Consider the following 23908-nt stretch of genomic DNA (forward strand, 5'->3'; position numbering starts at 1 on the left):
TGTTTTTCACATTGAGCTGGTAAATTTCAGCATTTTTCTGGTTGATGTTAAAATTAATCAGTTTGGTCATTCATGATACAAATCTTTGGACCCATGTGGCTGTATCTCAGTAACACACACACACACACACACACACACACACACACACACACACACACTCATTTACTCACACTTGGTCATTATCTATAACTGGGCTAACTCTCAGAGACCGCACCGTATAAACATCTACTTTGCAATGATCTGGATCCTCTGCTTTGATCGTTACAGTAGTGTGACTTTCAAATTTCCCTCCTAACTTTGAGCTCTTAAGGCTTGTCCCTGGGTGGGTGTTATAAGGATGCTCTAAGATGATGAAACACTCCAAACAGGTGCCCTTCCTTTGTAACCACCATAAATCTCCGCCAGAGCCTCCGTAAGACTGATCACTTTTCCTTTCAGATTCATTGAAGCCATAGAAATGATATGCAGGCACTTCTCCAGCCAAGTGATTACTTAAAAGGAATGAATTATGGAACCGAATTTTCTTTTAAAAAAATTTTTTTAAAAATTTTCCTGATAGCAAAAATAATGGCAATTTCATATAGACACTTAGGTAAATGTAGGAATATATAAACAAGGAAATACTTATGTATTTCTTTTCCTTATTTTTCTCATGCATTTTTAAGCATGCAACTGTAATGTATATCAACATTTATAGTGTTCTTGTATTACATAACATTCTACCACAGGCAACTTCCCATATCGTTTAAATTCTTTGTAATCCTTAGTTTTAATTTCTACAGAATATAAGGCAGTCGTGTGTGCCATGATTGACTTACTCAATCCGCTTTGAAAAAACATTTAAATTCTTGCCAGATTTTCACCGTCATATATTACACTGCATTGAATCTTTTGGAGTCTAGTGAATGTGTGGAAAGATAAGAGCTGCAGGCTGGAGAGGGAGAAAATCTCCAATTTTTCCATTTTGTCTTAAAACCATCTTTCCTTATTGTTACATGCCAGAGGGACATTTGAAAACACTCTTACATTTAGGATGAGATGCCGCTGGGTTGGCAGATGACCTAGAGAAGATGATTTTAGATCCCCCAAGCAGGAGTGAGCATGCTTGCAGTTGATGCAAGGGTAACTACAGAGTGTATCTGTCGGGAGGCGGCAACAGAGGCTCCACTGGAAAATAGAGTTGCAGTTTGCAGAGCAGCCATGGAAAAGAAAAGAACTGTCTCAGGGAGAATAATACAGATTTCAAAGCTATAGATTGGATTTGATGCTGATCCAAATTCATTTGGAGAAAATAAATTGCTCCAGGAATAGAAGCACCCTTACTCCCGTGGTTCAGGATCTGATCTTCCTGCTCACCTGCTGTTTATCTCTCTCATCCTTCAATTTATGAAATGGAGCCCTTCTTAGTAATATGCCTTAAGGCATAAATATAAAGTTAAAAACAATCAATAAAATGCATAAAGCTATGAAAGTCTTTATCAGCACTACAGAATCATGTTTGAAACATTTAAAAGCAATCGATATCTTAAGGCAGTATTTATGAACGAGAGAGTGTTGTGTGGGATGGTCAGGAAAGGGATGATTTACTACCAAAAGCCTGACGTAAAACCCAACTCATTTGACCTCTCTCTGACCTTGAATGTTCCACTTTACATACGAGATTATTTTCTTCCTCTCCAATCAACTCTTACATCAGTTAATTTTGTATTAGATAAAAGACATCTTGTTTCAAAGCCATGTTCAGTTAACCAAGGACAGATGGAGTGACACCTTGAAACAGCTTAATTGGGGAAGATATTTGATGTAAAAGATGTGATTACTTTTTAAGAAAGTCTGTCCTGTTTGAAAAGCGCTAGCTGGATAGGCATACCAAGTGGCCGGTCTGCCTCCTCTCTTTCTTGGTTTCCCAGCCCAGAAGAGAGTAGGACATGATGTGATATAGTGGAGTCTGGTATGGACTCAACTGTGTCCCCCCACGAATTTATATGCTGAAGTCCTCACTCCTAGAACCTCAGAGTACATGTTTAGAGCAGGGTCTTTAAAGAGACGATTCAGGCTCACTGAGGTTGTTAGGGAGGATGGGCCATCATCTAATATGACTGGTGTCCTTGTAGGGAAAGTTTAGGACATAGACACACACAGAAGGAAGGAACTCTGAAGACACCCGGAGAAGGCTCAGAGATGCTGACATCTTGATCTTGAACTTCTAGATTCCAGCTGCTTCTGCTGGGTCACTTCAGTTGTGTCCGACTCTTTGTGGCCTCACGGACTGTAGCCCACCAGGCTTCTCTGTCCATGGGATTCTCCAGGCAAGAATACTGGGGTGGGTTGCCATGCCCTCCTCCAGGGGATCTTCCCTACCTAGGGAACAAACCTACATCTCTTAAGTCTCCTGCATTGGCAGGCAGGTTCTTTACCATTAGTGCCACCTGAGAAGCCCTCTAGAACTGTGAGAAAATAAATTTCTATTGTGTAAGACACACAGACTGTGGCGCTTTGTTAGAGCAGCCCTGGGAAACTATGATTGATTTTTAGGAGTTTAGACCTTATCTTTTGTTATTTACTAGGACTCAGTGAGATTCATAAATAAAACTTCCCATACAATTGTGATGTAGATTGAAGGGCAAAGAGTACAATGTTTCCTTTTTAATTTCTCTGTTTATTTGTTGGGGCTTTTGTCGAAACTGAGTCTAAACACCTGAAAAAAATTCAGTAGACTTTAATTTAATAATCCCTGGCCCGGCAGTTGGATGATCTGCTTGATATGACCTCCAGTCTGTTAATTCCATGAAGCCAGGAAGTTTCCTCTACACCCATCACAGAGTAGGTGCTCAGCAAATAGTTGATGAGCAAATAAATACAGTAAGTTCCCTACCTATGAAAAAGTTCCATTCCAAGAGCATGTTCATAAGTCCAGTCTGTTCGGAAGTCCATCAAAGTTAACCTCAGTACCCAACTAACGCAATCTATCTAGTACTGTACTGTAATATGTTTATAATATTTTTTCACACAGTGTATACATAAAAACAAACAGAAAAAAATTTTTTAATCTTACATCATCTTGAAAAATAAAGCAGTACAGTACAACAGCTAGCATACAGGGGCTGGAAACATGTTTATATCTTTGCAAGCTTGCAACTTGAAAGTTCATATGTAGGGGACTTACTGTAAACGGTTTGACTACGACTCTATGTTATGAATAACAGAATTTGCATTTAAAATGATTACATTTATTCTACAGTCATATTAACAAAATTTTAATGTATTGGGTATGTAATGGGTTATTTCCATTGACGCAACTCAAACTCAAATACATTCATTATAAATTCCAGTAAAATATACACAGTTTTGATATAAATACCGCCTCATGCCTCCATAGGTTTGCTTACGTCAGATATCCACTAACTTCTGCTAACTCGCAAGACAAGTTATACCCTGGAGTTACATAGAATGTTCATGTCTTGGGAGGTAGTTTCACACCCACCCTTGGTTTTGATCTCCGTAACTCCCGTATGAGGTAGTGAAGGCAAATGGGTTTTCCTTTGAAACTGGGCTTCCATCAGCATTGGCCTCCCTGGAATAGGGTCACTCTGACATCTGGAATGATGATGGAGCTTCAGAAATAAGTTCAGATTCACATCATTCATGTGAGACTTCCCTTGTCTGTTTGCATTAATGGGATCAAAGTCACAGTAGCACTTGCAGCCCCAAAGTAATGAAACGGTTGTTGATTCTCTAGCCCCTCCTCTGGGCCTCTAGGACCTCCTTCTGCAAACCCACAGCCCCGAGGGTGTCCATCTAGTGTGGGCACTCTGGGCTCCTGGCTGTGGCTCCCTGACTCGGCTCAGATCCGGTCGGCGCTTGTCCCAGGTGAGATGGCCTTTACCTCTCCTAGAAATGCACCCCTCATTTCTGACACCCCTTGTTTATATCAAGGCCAAGGCTCTCATGCGATCTTGAGCCTAAAGGATGGAGTCCCCTTTTAATGCTGGGGACCACAGTACGAGGCAGCCTGGCTTCTCCACGAGAATTACCCTGTTTGGCCCCTTGCTCTATAGCTGTGGAAACCAAAGCTGCCTCCACGGTCCTGTGGCCAGTCTGGAAGCCCCTGGCCCAGCATCCTCTCTATCTTATCTGTACAGAAGAATCACCTGGCAGATGCTTAAAAATACAACTTCTGAGCCTTATCCCCTGAGATTCTGACTCACCTTAGGTCTCCGGAGGGAGGGGTTCAGAAATCTGCATAAGACACAGAATTAAATCCCAGCTGTTCCCTCTGCAGGTGGTCACTGGCCCAAACTTGGGGAGCCTTGCACTCTAAGACCAGTGCTGCCCCGTTTCCAACATGGATATTTGTTTTTCTCTTGGAAGACTCGCGTCAAAGGGGTTCCTTCTGGATGTGATTATGCACTTTGTACATTGCATGGGAGCAACTGTTATCAGAACAAAATTTTACTAAAATGGGAGCGATGATGTTCAAGTCAGGCAACCTGGGGTTGGCACCAGGTGAACGTCAGTTTTCTTTGTAGTGAGTAAACTACAGCCCTGGAACATGCCGCGTGCAGGGTTGGGGCAGGGGGAGGGAGGGGTCTCGAGCATCCCAGTGGCTCTCTGTATTGCCGGCCCTGCGATCAACTGGAAGTTTTAAAGAGGTTCGAGGCGGAGAAGGGACACATGTACACCCGTGGCCGATTCATGTCAATGTATAGCAAAAACCACCACAATATTGTAAAATAATTAGCCTCCAATTAAAAGAAATTAATTAATTTAAAACAAATAAATTAATTTAAAATAAATAAATAAAAAGCACCGATGCCTGGGCCCCACCCCCAAGGGTTCTAAAGGAATCGTTGGAGAGCAGGCCTGAGTGTTGGGGGTTTATAAGCACTCAGATGATTCTGTGTATCCTGGACTGAAAACCAGTGAAGAGGAGCCCCTGCTTTAGAGAAGAGGGTTCAAGCAGAGCCTGGCTTGCACTGGCAATCTGGAGAAAGGTAGCCATGATGTTTTGATGATGATGATTATTATTGGCTGTGCTGCGCAGCATTTGAGATCCTAGTTCTCTGACAAGGGGTCAATCCCGCGCCCCCTGCGATGGACGCGTGGAGTCTTAGCCACTGAACTATGCTCTCTAAGACCAGAGCTGCCCTGCTTCCAACATTGGAAGACTAGTTCTGGTTCTTTTCCTTTGCTTTGTTTTTTTTATATTTTCTTGGCCACGCCTCATGGCGTGTGGGATCTTTGTTTCTCAACCAGGGATCAAACCCCCACCTGCTTCATTGGAAGAATGGAGTCTTGACCGCTGGATTGACAGGCAAATCCGATGTTTTGATTTTTTAAAGGATGATTTTCAAGATGATGCTCCTCTCCATTTCTTCTTATCCACCTAACTCTTCTCATCTTTTGAATTTGCAACTTGCCACATATCTTTGCTTTTCATTTTTATTTTATATTGGAGTATAGTTGATTTACAATGTTAACCTGTATCTTTCAAATGTAACACCTGTAAGCTGGTGGAGATTGCCATGAAAACAAGAAAACAAAGGAGAAACCAAGAAATACGAACTGTCCCTCTTCCCATGCCTAATAGCAAGGACTCAAGGAGTCTTGGGTGCTAAGATCACATGCATGGGTCCTCCAATCAGAAGTCCAGCTGGAGGGAGAGCATTACGGTAGCTGAGCAAATGAAGGTGAATCCTGCTCTAAAGAAAAGAAAAAGCCACTGCGCTTTCTTATCCCATCTTAGGAAAAGAGAACAATTTGCCCTCATCAAACGCAGTCCCTCCCCTGTTTGGAAAGACCAGCCACCCCACGGCTCTGTCCCCGGCTTTCCATGAGCTCCCTGAGTCACCTGCATCAGGCTCCCAGGAACACTGGCTAAAATGCAGATGCCTGTGCCCCACCCACAGGCCTGCAGATCTGTGGCCTGGGGAACCTGCAAGTGTAACATCCCAGGTGATCCTCGGGTTCCTTGGCGTTCAAGAGCTGCTGCTGTCAGTGCTGAGCACCAGTTAGGCCTTCAGGGCTCCGAAGTGAAGGTCCTGCAGGCAGTGTGGGGTGAGCAGGTCCCTGGGTTATTTTGGGTGCCTTGCAGTGTATGCAAGCGTTCATCTGAAGCGCCTGGAATAAGGAATGTCAACACAGAGGCTCAGAACCCCACGAGCACCCCCTGGTGCTGGACGCGCTCAATCTTCCGTGTGGTTTTCTGCAGCGCTTCGTGCACACGTGTGATAAAAACAAAATGAGGGCAGAGTCTCCTTCCTGGTCTCGACCCGGGTGGATGCTTTATTAAAGATCACAGCATGTTGTTGGGACACACTGGTGCTTGACTGTCAGGACGCAGGATCTGCTGATTAGGAAACATGCAGCCCCTTGATCGTTACACTGGACAGGAACTCATGCTTATGTACCTGGGCATTGAGATGCCACAAAACTGCATCTGTTTTGGCCCAAACCCCCACCCCCATCCCATTCTGTTATGTGCTGTCATTACCATGTGAGTCTGGGCAGTTGTCAAGCTTGGGCGTTTGATTTCCATTAATTTTGGTTTCTGGACTTTGACCCTGTGAAGCCAAGCCTGGGCGAGTGACTGAATTCCAGTCTAGACCCAGCGGAGATGGAGGACTGTGCTAGGGAGTCGGAGACTGAGGTCAGGAGTCGAGGTGCTCTTTGGAATCGCATTTGCTGATCCCATGGAGGAGCCTGGACTCATCTCCCATGCACACCTGTGCCCCCAGGTCCCAGCCCTCCTCCAGAATGCATCTTCCCTCTTCTGTGAAGCTGTGAACCTGTATTCAGGTGCTCCTGGGCCTGGTGAAAGTGATTGTTGAAATCTGATTATCCTCATCAACACAAACATCATTAAATAATCTCGGTATAGACACCAGCAGAGAAAAACAAATCCCCCAGTCAGAGGAATTTTTCCAGAGTGTCTAATCATTTCACAAGCAGATATGGGTTTCCTGCCCTTTGGATGCTCAGAGGTGGTGGGTGTCAGGTGTGTGATGAAAGGCCTTGGATGAGAAACACTTGAGTGTTAGGAAGGACATTCTCCAGCATCCTCTTGGCCCTTGAAAGAGTTATCTGCCTGCATTACAACAAGCTGTTTGAATAATTGCCATCTTTTTCCATTTGCAGGGGACTCTGGCATCTCAGAATACAAAAATGATTTCATCCATAGTCATTTCACAGCTGATTGATGAGAATAAATCAAAAGAAAATGGGGCCGTGTTGCCTGTGCCGTGTGCATATCCCATGAAGCCGTCTCTGGCTAATCGCAGCAGAGTCACCGTTAACAGGGCCTTCGAGTTCCTTCCCGGAGGACTGGGAATTCAGACCCCAGCGGGGGAGCCAGGACTCGAGACCAAACCACCACCCAAGGAGGAGAAGCCATGCGGTGGCTCCCAGAAGGGCTTTGCGTCCATCACCATCACAGCCAGGCGTGTGGGTCCCCCTGCCAGCACCCTGGTGTGGGAGGCTGTTGGGGACCCACTCTGCGTCAAGTGCAGGGCCCGGGATGCTCTGCTTGGGGACCCCTCTGCTCTGGCCGGCGGTGTCGGTCCAAGTCAGCACCATGGACCTTTCACCTGTACAGAGTTCTCCAGAAACAACTGTGTGATGGGGTTGAAGGTGCCCGAGGCCCATGCACAGCTGTGTGAGGGACATGGGTACTGGATCACCAACTTGGACCACAGGGAGGACCCTTTTTCTCCAGGCACCTCGCCGTCACAGGCAGGAAAGAGCCCGCTGGTGTTCAGCTCATGTGTCCATCTCAGGGTGTCTCAGTCGTGTCCCAATCCCATCTACTATCTGGACAGGTCCCTCTCGGTCCCCGTGGAACCAGCTCAGCTTGCTGGCCCTAAGATGCACAGATCCGTCCTGTTCCTCAACCTGAGCTGCAGTTCACACAGGCTGACACCAGATGGAGTAGATGACACAGAGATCCGAGAGCCTGGAAGCGGAGCCCTGAAGCCCGAGCTCCGGGAGGGAGACCAGGACCTCCTTGGCCCAAGCTGGCACCTGGGTTTGCAAGAAAGTTTCTTGAAGGAAAACCCATCGTTGGGGCAGGTGCGTTTTGGGAACTTGGGGACTGGCAGGTGTCCTTGGAGAGGCTCTCCTCCTCTGGAAAATACAGAGGCGGGAACTAACCAGATCACCATGAGAAAACAGAAGGAGGACCAGGCGACTTGTTGTCACACCCGTGGTCACAGTCAGGCCAACCAACTGTCCATTCACATCCCGGGCTGGAGTTACACGGCAGGTGAGTGATGCTCCCATCCTCCCCACCACCAAGGGCAGACCCCTCCCCGCTTCAGGTAATTGGTGCAATTGCCAAGGTGCTTAGCGAGCTTCCTCTAGGTCAGTTACTCCAAGAAGCAGTTCTCAGTAGTCGCTTCATCTGTTCCACTCAGAGCTGACCGCATAGCTCCATATCGATGTCTGGTTGGATAGATGTTCTTAGACGATGCTTCTGTAAATTGTGAAAGGTCTTCCCATAAACTGTTTCCATCAGTAGCTCCAGACCAAATGTAATGAGTAGGAAACTCACCCCAAGTGAAGTTCATTTAGGCCCTTGCCATTCCAGGGCAGGATGAGAAGAGCCAAGGGCCGTCCACTGCCAGATGTCTGGTCCCTCTGCTCTGAACATCTGCATGTCTGGAAGTGTCCAGGCTTCTGTGCTGTTTACTTTTCAATTGGGTCATTGATATTGATGGTTTGGCCTTAGAAACCTGGACCACAAGGCTCCATCATGGAGTGTATATGTGCGAGTGTGAGTGTCTGTATGTGAGTGTGTATAGCAATTATGGGACGTTTTCAAAAAGAGGCAAAATGGGGACTCTCCATACCAAACAGCAGAAGTAGCAGCTTTTTATCCCCTCAGTTATGTTTTCTGGGGGCAAACTGGCCGGGATGTTTGCCTTTCTGCCATTGCCCAGGGCCAGTTCTGGGTACCCGTCACCTTTCTAGGGAGATTGGAGTTGGAGGTGGAGGGGGCCTTAGTCAGAGGTCAGATTTCTTTCCTTCCCTTTGTACACTTCTGTGAGAAGCTCTGGTTTATGAATTAGTGACTTACCACTTGGGGAAAATATTTAAAGATAATAGTAGTAAAATTGACTAAAATGCATATGCAGCATATGCATAATAATTTTATGGTACATTTTTTGCCCATTAAAAGCTTTATTAATTAATAAAAATGACTGTAAAACATTTTAAAGCTATAATGTGTGTAGAAATGTTAAATGATGTAATTAATTTTAACAAGTGTATATATATTGAATGCTTAGAGATTTTTAAGGCAATTTGACATGGCTTTCAGAACTGATGAGACTGTTGAATGCCTCGGAGTCTGGCAGACTTATTGCAACTAGGAAAATGTAAGCAGCCATCAGTGTTGCAAAGCTGGGCCTCACTTTGGTTTGTAAAAGACATTTCTCAGGCCAGCCATTTCTTCTTCCCTGTTGATGAAGATTCTGGAAATATATGGCCTGTATTGTTGCACGCTTCCCTATTGAAGCATACCCTAGTCTTTGTGCAGTGTCTCATGGTATGAAATCATAATTTAGATTTACAGCACTTTCAACAAAAGAGTCTTAAAAATCACTAGAGCCAGGACTCAAACATTTATCTCAGAGGAGCATGAGCAAAGAAAATCCCCCCATCTTATTTTTGACTTTGGCGCAGAGAAGGCTTTTGCTTGTGACTTTGTGAAATGACTGCTCCTGTAACTGGCTTTCTTAGGCAAAAAATATGAGTTAATTTTTACCTCCCCTGAGCTGACCTCCCTCAGAATAGCTCTAATCCTGATGAGGCACATGTGAAGCATTTGAGAGGCTCTAAACCACCCGGCCCTGCTCTACCATGTGAGGGAGGAGAAGCTCACGAGGCCAGATCACTTTCTCAGAGTTGCTCATCTATTATTTTGCAGCACACGGAACATGGAGAAGCCACACTAACTCTCTGAGCCTGTTTCCTCATCTGGGTAACTGCAGAAGGGGTTGGATTTGGTATTCTTGAAGCTTCCCTTAAGCTTTAACAAATTCTGCTCTTTTTGAGATGAAATCTATAAGGGAAAGAGGTTCCATGTGACTCTGGGCCCTCAGTCATGAAGTTCAAAGTTATAGAAGCTTGGGCTCACTGGGACACATGCGTCCATGTGTATAAATGCACACACACACGTGCGTGCACGCACACACACACACACATCCTTGTAATGTTGTGCTCTCTCACTCAGAAACTCATTTGCAATGGTATGCGTTTCTTCCCAGTGACAAGAAAGCACTTCTTGTTCACGTGATAGGATTCTTGGCCTGAAATTTATAAGCACAGCTCATCACGGATTCTAACTACCACAGTCTGTCCTAGCGCAGTCAACACAAGTCTGCAACGGTGAGCTCTCTGACCTTCAGTCTTGACAAAGCTTTTTAACCTTAATGCGAGTACTTGCCAACAGTGGTGATGCTCATTAAAATGCAAAGGAACTGTTTGTGTTTTTTTCATTTGAAACTGGAATCTTATCTGAGGCATTCTTGACAGCCTCCTGTGGCTACACATGCTATTAGTGGTCTTCATACTTCATAGGTGAAGTATGGTTCACCTGTGGTTCATCAGAAGAATCTGACTCTTTGTATCTGAAGGATTTTCCAAAATATCAAATGAGCAGTATCCTCACTAGCCGACTTGCATTCTGCTGCAAGGTAGGTGCAGCCCTGGAGATTCTGCACAAATGGAGGCAAAGCAATTTCACCTCTAGTTATTAGGTCATCAGGCAGACAGTCCTATAAATTGTATTCTTGAAAGAGCCTCCAGGACACACACCCAGAAAGATTACTAAGATTAGAGAAAATGAGGTGCTATCAAGTGCTTTGTGCAATGCAGATTGGCTGTGTCTGCCAGGACAAGCATTTTTAACAGACCCAGGGGGCACTTGTTCTCTTTTCAGAGGCTGAGGGCTTGGGAATGGGTTCCCTCTTTGTTCATTTCCTCAGTCCCTGTAAGTTTGTTACTTCTCCACTGTTAGAAGCATCCTGCTGGCACCTGGCAGGTGGGCATTCAACAAATCCGGCATCTACTGGTAAGGAAGAATTTCACCATCACCACCACCCCACCATCACCATCCTATCAGTACCCACAACACATACTGTGGAAATCCTAGAGGCTAAGCCCTGGGCCACTTGCATTGTATTCATTACTTTGAATCATTCAAATTCTTCTATAAAGAGAATATCATTATTCTTATTTTCCAGAAAAGACAGACAAGGCTTGAAGGTTAAATAACTTGCCCAGACCCACCTGGCCAGGAGGTGCGAGAGCTGAGCTCAGTCCTGTGTGTTTGGCTCCGGCTGTGCCATTCTCAGTGAGAGCACAGAACAGGGCAAGTTAGGAAGGTGGGGACCCTCTCAATGGTGGCCCCATCTCCATTACCGCTGTCAAAGGTGATGCTCAAACACTGCTCCTGGGTGTATAAATAAGACCAGGGCACCGCATTTGGTGACCAGTTACCCTGGTAGAATCTGTTAGGAGAATAAGCAGCACAGTTAATTTCTAGCTGAATGTAACAAGCCATGCCATCGATACAGTTAAAACTTATTGGCTCAGAAGTCCTTCCTAGCCCGAGATCTGCTCTCCTGGTGTTCCGCAGGATATGCAGTGCTGGCCTGGGTGTTTCTCTCCTCCCTGGGTGCTGGCCTGGGTGTTTCTCTCCTCCCTGGGTGTTGGCCTGGGTGTTTCTCTCCTCCCTGGGTGTTGACCTGGGTGTTTCTCTCCTCCCTGGGTGTTGACCTGGGCGTTTCTCTCCTCCCTGGGTGCTGGCCTGGGCGTTTCTCTCCTCCCTGGGTGCTGGCCTGGGTGTTTCTCTCCTCCCTGGGTGCTGGCCTGGGCGTTTCTCTCCTCCCTGGGTGTTGACCTGGGCGTTTCTCTCCTCCCTGGGTGCTGGCCTGGGTGTTTCTCTCCTCCCTGGGTGCTGCAGGCCTGGGTGTTTCTCTCCTCCCTGGGTGCTGGCCTGGGTGTTTCTCTCCTCCCTGGGTGTTGGCCTGGGTGTTTCTCTCCTCCCTGGGTGTTGACCTGGGTGTTTCTCTCCTCCCTGGGTGCTGCAGGCCTGGGCGTTTCTCTCCTCCCTGGGTGCAGGCCTGGGTGTTTCTCTCCTCCCTGGGTGCTGGCCTGGGTGTTTCTCTCCTCCCTGGGTGCTGGCCTGGGTGTTTCTCTCCTCCCTGGGTGCTGCAGGCCTGGGTGTTTCTCTCCTCCCTGGGTGCTGGCCTGGGTGTTTCTCTCCTCCCTGGGTGCTGCAGGCCTAAGCCAGTATCGAGTTCCATGCATTCCTTATTGCCAGTTTCATTTCCTGTTCGTGGTCTAGATCTGACGCTTTCTGCTGTTCCCAAGACATCCAAGTAGATGAGCCAGAACCACCTGGTTCTATTTTGATGCTGGTGGAGAAGACACTGTTGAATGGACACCGTCTGCCAACATGTTGGCATGTTCTAGGTGGATACCAGTGTTCTAGGTTGACGCTCTGTCCTAGAATGGCTATGGTGGCGTTGGACTGAGAAGTCCTCAGTTTGAGTTTAGTCAGAAGACTAAGAAACACAACATTCGTTCTGTGACCTGGAATCACTAGTGGCCAAAGCTGGGAATGACTGGAGAGGGAGGAATCCCTTCCAGGTCACGGGCGGAATGCTGTGTTTACTAGCTTTCTGATGCAGTGATCTAATGCATTTGTAGCAGTGAGGTTTATTTCATGAAGAAATCACTTCCACCATTCAAGGGAGGGCTACATAACACTGTATGTATACATGCCAGGTCTACCAGAGAAGCCTGCATCACACTCAGCTCTCAAGCCCATCAAGACTTCTTGCTAGAAATGCCAGAAGACATTTGAGAAGGAACCCTTGTTTTACAACTGTGCTTTTTTCTTAAATGATCTAGAACTGGGGTTGGCAAACTTCTTTTTTTTTCTTTTTGGAAAGGGCCAGGTAGCAATTAAGTATAGGCTTTGCAGGTCATGTGGTCTCCATAGCAACTACTCAGCTCTGCCATCGTAGAATGAAAGCAGCCGCAGACAATGTGTAAATAAATAAGCATGGCTCTGTTCCAATAAAACTTTATTGGCAAAAGCTAGCAGTGGGCCAGATTTGACTTGCCAGCTATAATCTGCCTGCTCCTTATTGTCTATTCTCCAAGACAAAGTTTACCCTATTGGCCATTATTCCATGTTGGAGTCTGTGTAAATCCAGCTCTGAGATGGTCAAGAATGGGCATTTATTGCTTAGTGCTCTTGGAGTGGCACTCACGGATGGGGGTGTAGACGGGCTTAGAATATGAATGTTCTGTGATACAGTCAGAATGAGAGCCTCAGAGAGCTCTGAACTTGGGGTGGCCTTTCAGAGTTACTCTGGGGCAAGGGGACAGGGTCTCAGTTCTGGGAAGGGGATGTGATCTTTGGCGAGCCTTCCGGTTGCCATAGTTATGCTGAACTTACAAGGACTGTCTTCCTGCAGGACCCCAGCAGCAGTGGGGGACTACATCCTTCATCCCAGAGGAGAGGATCTGAGTGCATCCCAGCTGGCCAGTCTGCAGCTTAATCATTCTCTCCTCTCTGTGGCTTCATAATTCTCTAAAACACAAGTTGATCTTTCAGGGCTGGACTGGGGCAGTGGTGGTGGGGGTGTGGGATATGGATCTTAGCACCTGTATGAAGAAATCCTGCGTTCCCACCCTGGACAATTTTTGTTTTGGTTTTTGTTTCACTTTTTTTTTTTGATTGTTTTTTAGGTAGGCACTCCAAAAATCTAAGTCCTTTGGCTTACTCTGGTAGGTACCCTCTTCACTGCCCCACTCCCCAGAGGCACTTGCTTCTCATTTTGCTCTCTCTGCCTTCTCTCCGCTATTCCCTTTGCCAAGGAAAGCCCTCTTGCTCTCTTCAGTGATGCTGATTTTCCCAGAATATTTCTTGGAATGTTTTCTTGGGGTATAGCTTCCATTTGGGAAAGCTCTCACTCTTCCTAACTGGTCCTACTGTTGACATTCACTCAACAAACTTATATTGAACAGTGGAGCTGGGAGCAGTGACTTGGGCACAGGGTGGCAGGGGTGCTGAGAAGTAGTCAGATTCAGGGGCTGTTTTGCCAAAGACGGGATGGGTGGGCAGTGCCCTCAGTGGCCGGAAGTGCCCACAGTATGTGTCTAACCCTCTGCAGAGTCCTGAGGCTCCTCAACTCTCAGAGCTTCTCAACCAGAGGGGGACCCTTTCTCCCCACCACCAGTGCCTGGCCAGCACTCACACAGGGACCACACGCCCTCCTGCCGTGGGAGGGTGGCCGAGCACCAGGTACGCAATCTTAGGACGGTGCCTGCTTGCTGGGAAGCAGTAAAAAGAGACTTGAGAAGAATGAGATTTTGCGTTTTGTGTTATCATTAATAGCAAGAGCAGCAAGGGAGCCTTAGAATCAGCTGACAAACGGACAGTGAAATGGGCCCCCTGGTGTGTAGCAACAGTTGAGAGCAGGACGGGTAAACCTCAGCCTGGAGACTGAGCCAGCCTTCGGCCTGTCCTTGTAGATCAAGTTTCACTGGAACTTTGTTGCTTAGTCGCTAAGTCGTGTCCGACTCTTTGCAGGCCAAGGACTGCAGCATACCAGACTTCTCTGTCCTTCCCTATCTCCCGGACTTTGCTCAGATTCATATCCTTTGAGTCAGCGATGCTCTCCAACCATCTCATCCTCTGCCACCCCTCCTTTCTCCTTTTACCTTCAATCTTTCCCAGGATCAGAGTCTTTCCCAATGAGTCAGCTCTTCACATTAGGTGGCCAAAGTATTAGAGCTTTAGCATCAGCCCTTCCAACAAGTATTCAGGGTTGATTTCCTTTAAAATGGACTGTTTTGATCCCCTTGCTGTACAAAGGTGTCTTCTTCAGCACCACTGGGACACAGCCATGGTTGTCCCTTCATACTCTGTTCTGTGGCTGCTTTGCATTGCCCAGTGGTGTTGGGTAGCTGGAACAGGACTGACCCACAAAGCTTGCAGTATTTACCACTGCGTCTTTACAGAAAAGGTGCGCCAGCCCCTGCTCCAGGTCGAGTTCCGGATGACTGTGGGCAGTCTCCTCCCTCCATAGTCTCCATGACTTTATCTGTGAAACGAGAGACACAGATCAGCTCTCTCTTGAAGTCCTTCTCCTAGGACGTGAACATATGCGTTCTCCTGGCTCTGGCTTTCTGTCACAGTAACTGTTCAGACATGTCTGGTTGTCAGGCTGGAGAGATACTCAGGGTCAAAGGGCAAAGCGCACCCCTGTCGACCTCGCTTACGCTGGGGTCCCCTCTGCCTCTCTCACCAGTCCCTGTCTGGCTTCCCCTGGTTCTTTCCTCCCCTTCCCCGGAGGTAGGTGCCTGCTGAGGCTCACCCCTGGTGCACGGCTCTCCTGCCTCTTTACACGTCAGCGGCAAAAACAGGCCCTTGTGTGCCACCCACCGTCCTCGGTAAGTGGCTGGGGCACATGTCCAGCCCTGGCACCTCCTGGCGGTGCCAGACCAGACCCCCATCTAGAAACCTTCCTTCCTTCCCATGGGGGCCATTGGCAAGCCTTCTGTTCCACAGAGCTGACAGGAAACCCAGATATGGTCACCTCACCATTCAGGTTACACTCTGCTGGGGACACAGACATCCAACGATGCCCCTAAATATGTATGTCATCGTAGATTGTGGTCAGTCCTGTAAGGGGAGGAGAGGACCGTGAGAGAGAGTAACAAGGAAGGTTTCGTTTAGAAGAGGGGACTTACCAAGATGATCTTTATGAAGGGACTTTTTTAATTTTATTTTTTATGGGAGAATTGTTGATTTGCAGTGTCGTGTTCGCTTCAGGTGTACAGCAAAGTGATTCAGTTGTATGTATACATGCATTCATTCCTTTTCAGATGGTTTTCCCATATTGTTGATCACAGAATATTGAGTAGGTTCCCTGTGCTCTACAGCAGGTCCTTGGTGGTTACCTGTTTTATATACAGGAGTGCGTGTATGTGAGTCTTTTTTTTAAATAAAGATTTTTGATGTGGATCATTTTTAAAGACTTTATTGAATTTGTTCCAATACTGCTTGTTTCAAGTTTTGGTTTTCTGGTATGTGGGACCTTGTCTCCTTGACCAGGGATCAAACCCTCACCCCTTGCACTGGAAGGCAAAGTCTTAACCCCTGGACTACCAGGGAGGTCCCTGTATATGATTCTTGAGAAGCATATATATGAAGGACTGGCATGTGAGGATGTTTCTGGGCAGAGATGAGCTTGGCATCTTTGAGATGTTGAGGAGGCCGGTGTGTCTGCAGCATAGCAAGCAGGACCATGAGGCTGAAGAAGTGAGCTTGTTGAATGGTTCAGGTCGGGGCTTTGAGACCAGAATGAGGATTGACAATTTTATCCTAACAGCAGTGAGATGTAGTGATATGGTGTATGCTTTAAGAAGATCACCTTTACTTTTTGGAAAGTGAGGGACAAAGGAGGTGAGGTCATGGCCATGGAGTAGACGAGAGTCACACGGGAGGCTGGAGGCTGGGGAAAGAGTCTGATGGGGGAATTCACGGGTCTTGAGTACCGATGTGGTCAGAAGGGGGATGGGAGTGGCAAGGATGACATCTGACTTTCCGGCTTGGGCACTGGGAGATTTTGGGGCTTTTAAAAAAGACTTTGTGTTTTCGAGCAGTTCTGGGTTCACAGCAAAATTGAGGGGAAGGTACAAAGATTTCCCATACACCACCCTCCCCACATTTACAGCCTCCCCTACTCTAAACATTCACCAGCAGAGTGATGTATTTGCTTCAACTGATGAATCTACATTGATGCATCATTGTCACCCAAAGGCCATAGCTTTCATTAGGGTTCACTCGTGGTGTGGACCTCCGATGAGTTTGGGAAAAAATTTATAATGACATGCATCATATAGAATAGTCTCACTGCCCCCCAACATCCTCTGTGTTCCCTGTATTCATCCTTCCCCACGTATTCATCCTTCCCCACCCAAACTCTGGCAACCACTGATCCTTTTACTGACTCCATAATTTTGCCCTTTCCAAAATGTCGTATACTTGGAATCATACTATACGCAGCCTTTTCAAGTTGGCTTCTTTCACTTACTAATAGGCATTTAAAACCCCTCCATGTCTTTCCATTGTGTGAAAGCTCATTTCATTTGAAGTATGAATAATATTCCATTGTCTGGCTGGACCACATTTTATTAATCTATTGACCTAAACAAGGACATCTTGATTGCTTCCAAGTTTTTGGCAATTATGAATGAAGCTGCTATAAACATCCATGTGTAGTTTTTTGTGTGCACATAAGTTTTCAACTCCTTTGGGAAATACCAAGAAATATGATTGCTGGATCATATGGTAAGAGTATGTCTGGTTTTGTAAGAACCTGACAAACTGTCTTCCAAAGTGGCTGCAACATTTTTCATTCTTACCAGTAATGAATGAGAGTTCTGGTTGCTCTATATCTTTACCAGCATTTGGTGGTGTCAGTGTTCTGGATTGTGACTGTTCTAATAGTTGTGTAGTGTATCTTCTTGTTGTTATTTGCAATTCCCTGGTTGTATATGATGAGCATCTTTTCATATGCTTATTTTCCATCTGTGTGTCTTCTTTGGTGATGTGTCTGTAAAAAGTTTCAGTCTATTTTTTTATTTGAGTTTGCTTTCTGACAGTTGAATTTTAAGAGTTCTTCATATATGTTGAATAACAGGGGAGAAGCTTGTTATCGAGATGGGGAGAATGTGAGGAGAGGTGTAGAAGATCCCAGGTTATGTCTGCAGTGTCAGTGGGACATGCAGGTGCAAACTGCAAGCTGAAAGCTGGACCAATGAATCCAGAGCCCAAAACAATGTTCCAGGATAGAGTTATGGCTTTTGGGATGTTCTCGCTAGAGTTGATGTTTTATGCCACAACAGTGTTTGAGAGCATCTAGGAAAAGAGAAGGACAGGAGGCAACAGGGATCTGGGCCTGCTAAGGTCTAAAGGTCTGGCAGGAGCCACCGTTTCAACTCCACACTAGTACTACAATCTCCAAGGCCCCTGCTCCTATTTCTGCGGTCATGCTGTGTGTCCTGCGCTGTTCCAGGTACTTCATAGGTTTTAATCTAGTTACTCCTCCCTAAAAGTTTGTAGGAAAGTTACACCAGTTACCTTCATTTTCCAGGAATGCACAGCTGCTTGGGTGGGGGTGTTCATGCCTCTGGCTGTGTTCCATGGCCTTCTGATGGCATGTCCCAGGCCACTGTGGTCACTTTTCTGCTCAGATTTCCTCCTGCTGTTGGTAAGGGCCCCGTTACCTCCTGGCTCCCAGGCTTACAAGTCAGTGTCAGCCTTGCTTCCTCCCTGTCCCTTGCTTCCACATTAAATCACTGGCCAAGTGGAAAGTCTCTGATGCCCATCCCTTTTTCTCCATGGCCACAGCCACTCTCCTTACTCAAACCTTTATTATCTTCATGAAATTTCTGTGCACCAGGAGATTTATTTTCCTGACTATAATATATTATAGGCAACTATGAATAGCAAAGAGCAAAATAAAAAGCTCAGTACCCTTAAGTAATCACGTTTCACATTTTGGTGTATTTTCTTCCATTCTCTTTCTATGCATGTCTGTTTTTTGCTCACAAACGGCTGAGATCCTGCTGCATATGTAATTTCCCTCTGGGTCTCTGCCACTCAGTGCTGTATCATAAATTTTTCTTGATATTAACAGGACTTTACGAAGATAGCTTTCATTGACTATGCAGTGGTGTGCTTTATGGATATATCGTAGTTTAACTAGTTCTTCATTGTCGATCCTTAAAGTAGTTACTCGTTTTTCACTTTTTGGAGTAATACTGATGTGAACACTGGGCTTTCTGTATGCTGGCTTACTTCCTTTTGAAAAAAATATCCTTGAAATGGAATGTCTAAATCAGAGAGTATCAGCCTTTTTAAGGTACTTGACACATATGCCAATTTAGACTCCAAGAGAAGCCTAGGTGAGTGCCTTTCTGCATGTGCTTGGCCAAGATTAGGTATTAATTTGCAAATGCTCCCAAATTTCCAAATGAAAAAATGCTGCTCTGTTGAGATTTGGGCTGGTGTTTCCATGGTCGCTAGTAAAAGGGAACATTTTGCTTCGCGGTTCCTGCTTCTCACCATGACCTTGACCATAGCTGACTCAGTGCCCCCCACCCCAGTGTGGCCTTCCCTCTCTCCTCCTTGGCAGCATCAACATTTGGGGCCAGGTAATTCTCTGTTGTTGGGGCTGTCTGTGCACTGCAGGATGTTTAACAGCGTCCCTAGCCTTACCCACGAGATGCCAGTAGACCCCCCTCTCAGTGGTGACAAACACAGCTGTCTCCAGAATTGTATTTGGGTTGGGGGAGAAATGACAGAATCATCCTTGGTTGAGAACCCCAGACCTGTTCTGTGTCCCGCCTCCCTATAGCCGGTCCTTACTGTGGACCACCTGCTTGGTAATCCTCATCACTCACCAGACTGTGACGTAGCCTCAGGGCATCCTCCCAGTTCCGTCTCTCCAGGACTTAACTCCCAAGAATTCAGTTGCCTTTTAATGTCGAGTATTTGCTGTGTCCTGGGGGCCATTTTTCTTCTTCTAGACGGTACTGTCCTGGGGGTCAGGATCCAAGTCGGAGTTAATGGCAGTGAGCCCTCCATACCCAGCAGTGAGCCATGGAGCCCAGCACACGTGTTCAGGACCTGGGTGCTGTGCAGAGGACAGGCCATTCTGATGATCCAACAAAGCCTTGCTGATGTCAGGGTCACTTAAAAGCTTGCTGCCTTTTCTTCTTCAAACCACCTCTCCCTGTGATCATATCCAAAACCTCTCTGGCCAGGAAAGGGTGGCGAGCCATGTAAGATTCACTGTCCAGAGGTAGGTTGTGAACATAAAGTGAAAGCCTTCCTGCTTTGTTTTAAAATGGAGGGGAAAAATTCTCAAAATATTGTCTCTCTCCAAGAACTTAGTAAGAATGATCAAATTTTGTCCAAGGAAGAATTTTATTATCCTTCAGATGGTCAAATGTAATGTAAAAAAATAGAACATGCATGAACAATATTACAAAAATATTTTGAAGGTTTTGGGGGTTGGGGGTTTATTTCTATTTATTACTTTGGTGAGGCTTGGTGAGATTTTCCCTATAATCTGACGTTCAGAATGTTCCCCAGAGTCTATCTGGTCTCTAAAGTTTGCTCACGTCAGCCACCCTAGCTGTCTCGATGGAGAAAAAGGGTTTATGTGTTTTTTTTTCCTTCTTTCTGAGTAACCCCCTCAATTATGTGAATGGATTGTGTCCCCATGTTGCTTAGGAAATGCTTATTCTCATGGGCCACTTGCTCAGGTTTGCCTGAGATAGATTAAGAGAAACGGATTCAAGGGCCATGTGTGCATGCTAAATCATTTGAGTTGTATCCAACTCTGTGACCCTACGGACAGTAGCCCACCAGGATCCTCGATCCGTGGGATCCTCCAGGCAAGAATGCTGGAGTGGGTTGCCATTCCCTCCTCCAGGGGATCTTCCTGACCTGGGGGTCAAACCACATCTCTTATGTCTCCTGCATTGGCAGGCGGGTTCTTTACCATGAGGGCTGCCTGGGAAGCCCTAAGGCTCACAGCCGACTGATAGGATAATGGTCTGCTCTTTGAAATAGAAATCTGCAGACCAACCCTCTCTACATGACTGAGAAGCAGTGACCGGGTGACCTGGCAGAAGCGCCTGAATTTGGGAATGAGACCCATCTGAGTTTCTTTCAGCTGGTTTCTGGCCTTGCGTCCTCGATAAGGTTGTTTCCATGAAGAGCGCTGGGCAGTGTCGTGGACGGTGTGAACGCAGTACACTTCATAATCATCACTAGTCTTTGTTATCATCCGAGCTGTCTGTAGGAAATCAACTGAGACACGCTCTTGGAAAGAGGAAATGGTTACAACATTCTGTAAGGAAAAGCATTCCACATATAGATAACCCTGGGAACAACCAGGGGAATGTGGGAAATAGGTGGTATGGAACGTTTGGGGTCTGTTCAACTGATAAATGACTCTGGTGAAAGGTAGAGGCTTATCCATGTTTTGAGTATCGATGGACCATATTTAGGTGATTTCGTTCAGATGGCCTATGTAGAGAGAGAGTGAACAAATGACTTTGAGGTCCTGCAGCGTCCTGTCCTGCACCTGCATAAATATATGTGTGTGTACCAAGTGACCCTCCTCAGTTCAGAAATGGTAGCAAAGGAGCTGTGAAAAGTGGAGCGTCAGATCCCGGGCAGCAGAGTTTGGGAGAATTCGTCCAAAAGATACACTGAACATCACAGGGCTGTGCATTTGGGAGCTGAGCGAGACCTCGGGGAGAATTTGTGACGATGTAATGGGTTGTGGCAAAGCCTGTCCTGATTCTCTCAGCCACGAGATCTACCTTGGCTGTTGGCACTGCTGGTCACACCGTTGTTTCTCTCCAGGTCTAAAACCGTCCATGAAAATACTCCTTAGAAAAAGGCGTACATTTCAATTCCATTGCTTTTGTAAAGTTTTTGCCCTCTCTTATAGAAAACATAAAAAAAGCATGTCCATTGTAAAAATTAAAATGTAGATAAGCAAAAGGAGGAAAGTAAAAACCAACCATAACACCACTACCTTTGGATGAACATCACTGTTAATATTTTAGTCCATCTTCCCAGATAGATTACTTGGATCATCTCATCTATGCAACAGACTCTTTTTTTAATTTTTCTTTCCTTTTCTTAACACAGCGTCATGCAAAACATCACTTTGGAGATTGCTTTTTCTCAGCAATTGACTGTCAAGTTTCCTTTCATGTCCTACATATTCCTCTATTAATCATTTAATAGCTGCCAAGGCTTCTATTGTAAGGATTTACCTAAGCTATTTTTTGAAAAATCTTCCTGTTAAATAGATTGTTTTCATTTTTGCATGTTTATAACAATGTGTTGATAAATGTCCTTGTAGAGAAATTTCGTGGGCATTTCATGTGATTTCTTCAAGCCAGAGTCCTAGAATTTCTGGGTCAAAGGAAAGGCACACTTTTAAGGCTTTTTAATAGAGATTTCCAAATGATAATCTGTAACAGTTGATCAAGCTACACTATCAATACCTAAATAGTGGCTGCCTTGAACATCTGCAGGCATTGGGTATTAACATTACAAAAACGTTCATGTGATTTTGATAAGTGAAAAATAGTATTTGTGATATATATATATATTAACTTATCGGGTGGCACTAGTGGTAAAGAACCCACCTGCCAATGCAGGAGACATAGAGACGTGGGTTCGATCCCTGGGTCAGGAAGACCCCCTGGAGGAGAGCATGGCAACCCACCCACTCCAGTATTCTTGTCTGGAGAATCCCGTGGACAGAGGCACCTGGGGGGCTATAGGCCACGTGGTCACAAAGAGTCGGCCACGACTCAAGTGACTTAGCATGCATATTAATTTGTGGTTTTTTTATGGAGAAGTTAAACTTTCTCATGTGTTTGTTACACATCTATGTTTCTTCTTCTGTAAATTTCCTGTATGTTTTCTTTGGTCATTTTTTTCTTCAGCCTTTTTTCCTTTTGAATCTTTATGTTAAATATATCCTTTTGTATTTACATTTTAATGTTTATCATTCCTTTTTAAACTTTGGATTTTGAAATAATTTTAGGTTATCAGGAGAGTTCCAAAGATAGTACAAAGAATGCCTGTGTATCCTGTATATACAGCTTCTCCAATCACAGGACTTTTTATCTAAGCCAGAGTTGCTCAGCCTTGGCACTGCTGACATCTTGGGCTGGATGATTCTTGGTTGCAGAGGGCTATCTTGTGCACTGAAGGATATTTAGCAGCGTCCCTGGCCTCTGCCCATGAGATGCTAGTTTACAAACGCTCCCTAGTTTACAAACAAAAACGTCTCCAGACATTGCTAAATGTTCCCTGGGGAGCAAAATCACTCGCATTTTGAGAATCGCTGGTCTGAACTAAGCAATTCGTATTGCCACAGTGTTATTAACTAAACTACAGACTTTCTTCAGGTTTCACCAGTTTTTCCACTAATGTCCTTTTTCTGTTCCAGGACCCCATCCAGGACACCACGGTGCATTTAGTCATCATGTCTGTTTATGGTAATTTTTGACATTCAGATGTTTTTATCTTCTTAATCTCCTCCCTTTTGTTTTCACTGACAGGTTTACAATGGCCCTTTGTAGGCCGTTTCTCTCTAGCTCCTTTATTTAAATCTGTAATCCCTCGGAATATATTTCCTCAGATGATGTAGAGTTGGGATCTATTTTTCATAAATGTTTTGCCAGTTGTCTGTGGCTATTGATGGGTTAATCCATTATTTCTTTACTGGTTGGAAATGCCGATCATTTATAGAATTTGTGTTTAATACAAGGATTTTCCTGACTTATGCATCTGTTTTCTTCTAGGAATTTTCATGCCACTTGAATATTATATGACTTACAGAAGTCATCCTACCACCATCTATGGATTTGAACGATGGAGAATCTTTCAGATGCTCCTAAATTAAAATGTTAGCATTTTATGTGTTGCATTTACTGCAGAATTCAGGCAGTGAGAGACTCTGGCTACCATTATACTTTTTTCAAATTTTAATTTTATATTTTAAAAATGCCCTCTCAATCTAATCCTACATTCTGCTTTTTAATTTTTGATTAGCTGTATTGAGGTATAATAGCTATATTGAGGTATAGTTTACATAAAGTGTACACATTTAACATAAACATCCATATAACCAATACCACATTGATATGCAGAATATTTCTATCACCTCAGAGAAACATTTGACTCCTTTTCAGTCAACTTATTTCCTACCCCAGCTTCAAGAAATCACAGATTATTTTTTTCTGTTGTTAACCTAGAGTTGATATAAATTAAGGCAAC

General features: G+C 45.3%; 1 protein-coding gene and 1 long non-coding RNA gene across 13 annotated transcripts in view; one reads left to right on the plus strand and one right to left on the minus strand.

Moving 5' to 3' along the window:
• C2H10orf90 (chromosome 2 C10orf90 homolog) overlaps positions 1 to 23908 on the plus strand; it is a 385456-nt gene that overhangs the window by 303973 nt on the left and 57575 nt on the right. For all 12 annotated transcript variants that reach the window (XR_014066432.1, XM_081533101.1, XM_081533149.1 and 9 more), the window contains one exon: positions 7138 to 8260. Coding sequence is in view for 11 of the 12 variants with exons in the window: in XM_081533101.1 (XP_081389227.1) it covers positions 7138 to 8260 (1123 nt within the window). In the remaining variant the exon portion in view is untranslated. The remainder of the gene's footprint in view (positions 1 to 7137; positions 8261 to 23908) is intronic.
• Positions 13080 to 19728, minus strand: LOC145523238 (uncharacterized). Its single transcript, XR_014066447.1, has 3 exons — positions 19492 to 19728; positions 15623 to 15703; positions 13080 to 15122 (listed from the first exon to the last, which is right to left on the minus strand). It is a non-coding gene; the product is annotated as an uncharacterized LOC145523238 (long non-coding RNA).

Source organism: Giraffa tippelskirchi, chromosome 2, assembly GCF_054371585.1.
Source record: "Giraffa tippelskirchi isolate mGirTip1 chromosome 2, T2T-mGirTip1v1.2.pri, whole genome shotgun sequence".
Lineage (NCBI taxonomy): Eukaryota > Metazoa > Chordata > Mammalia > Artiodactyla > Giraffidae > Giraffa > Giraffa tippelskirchi.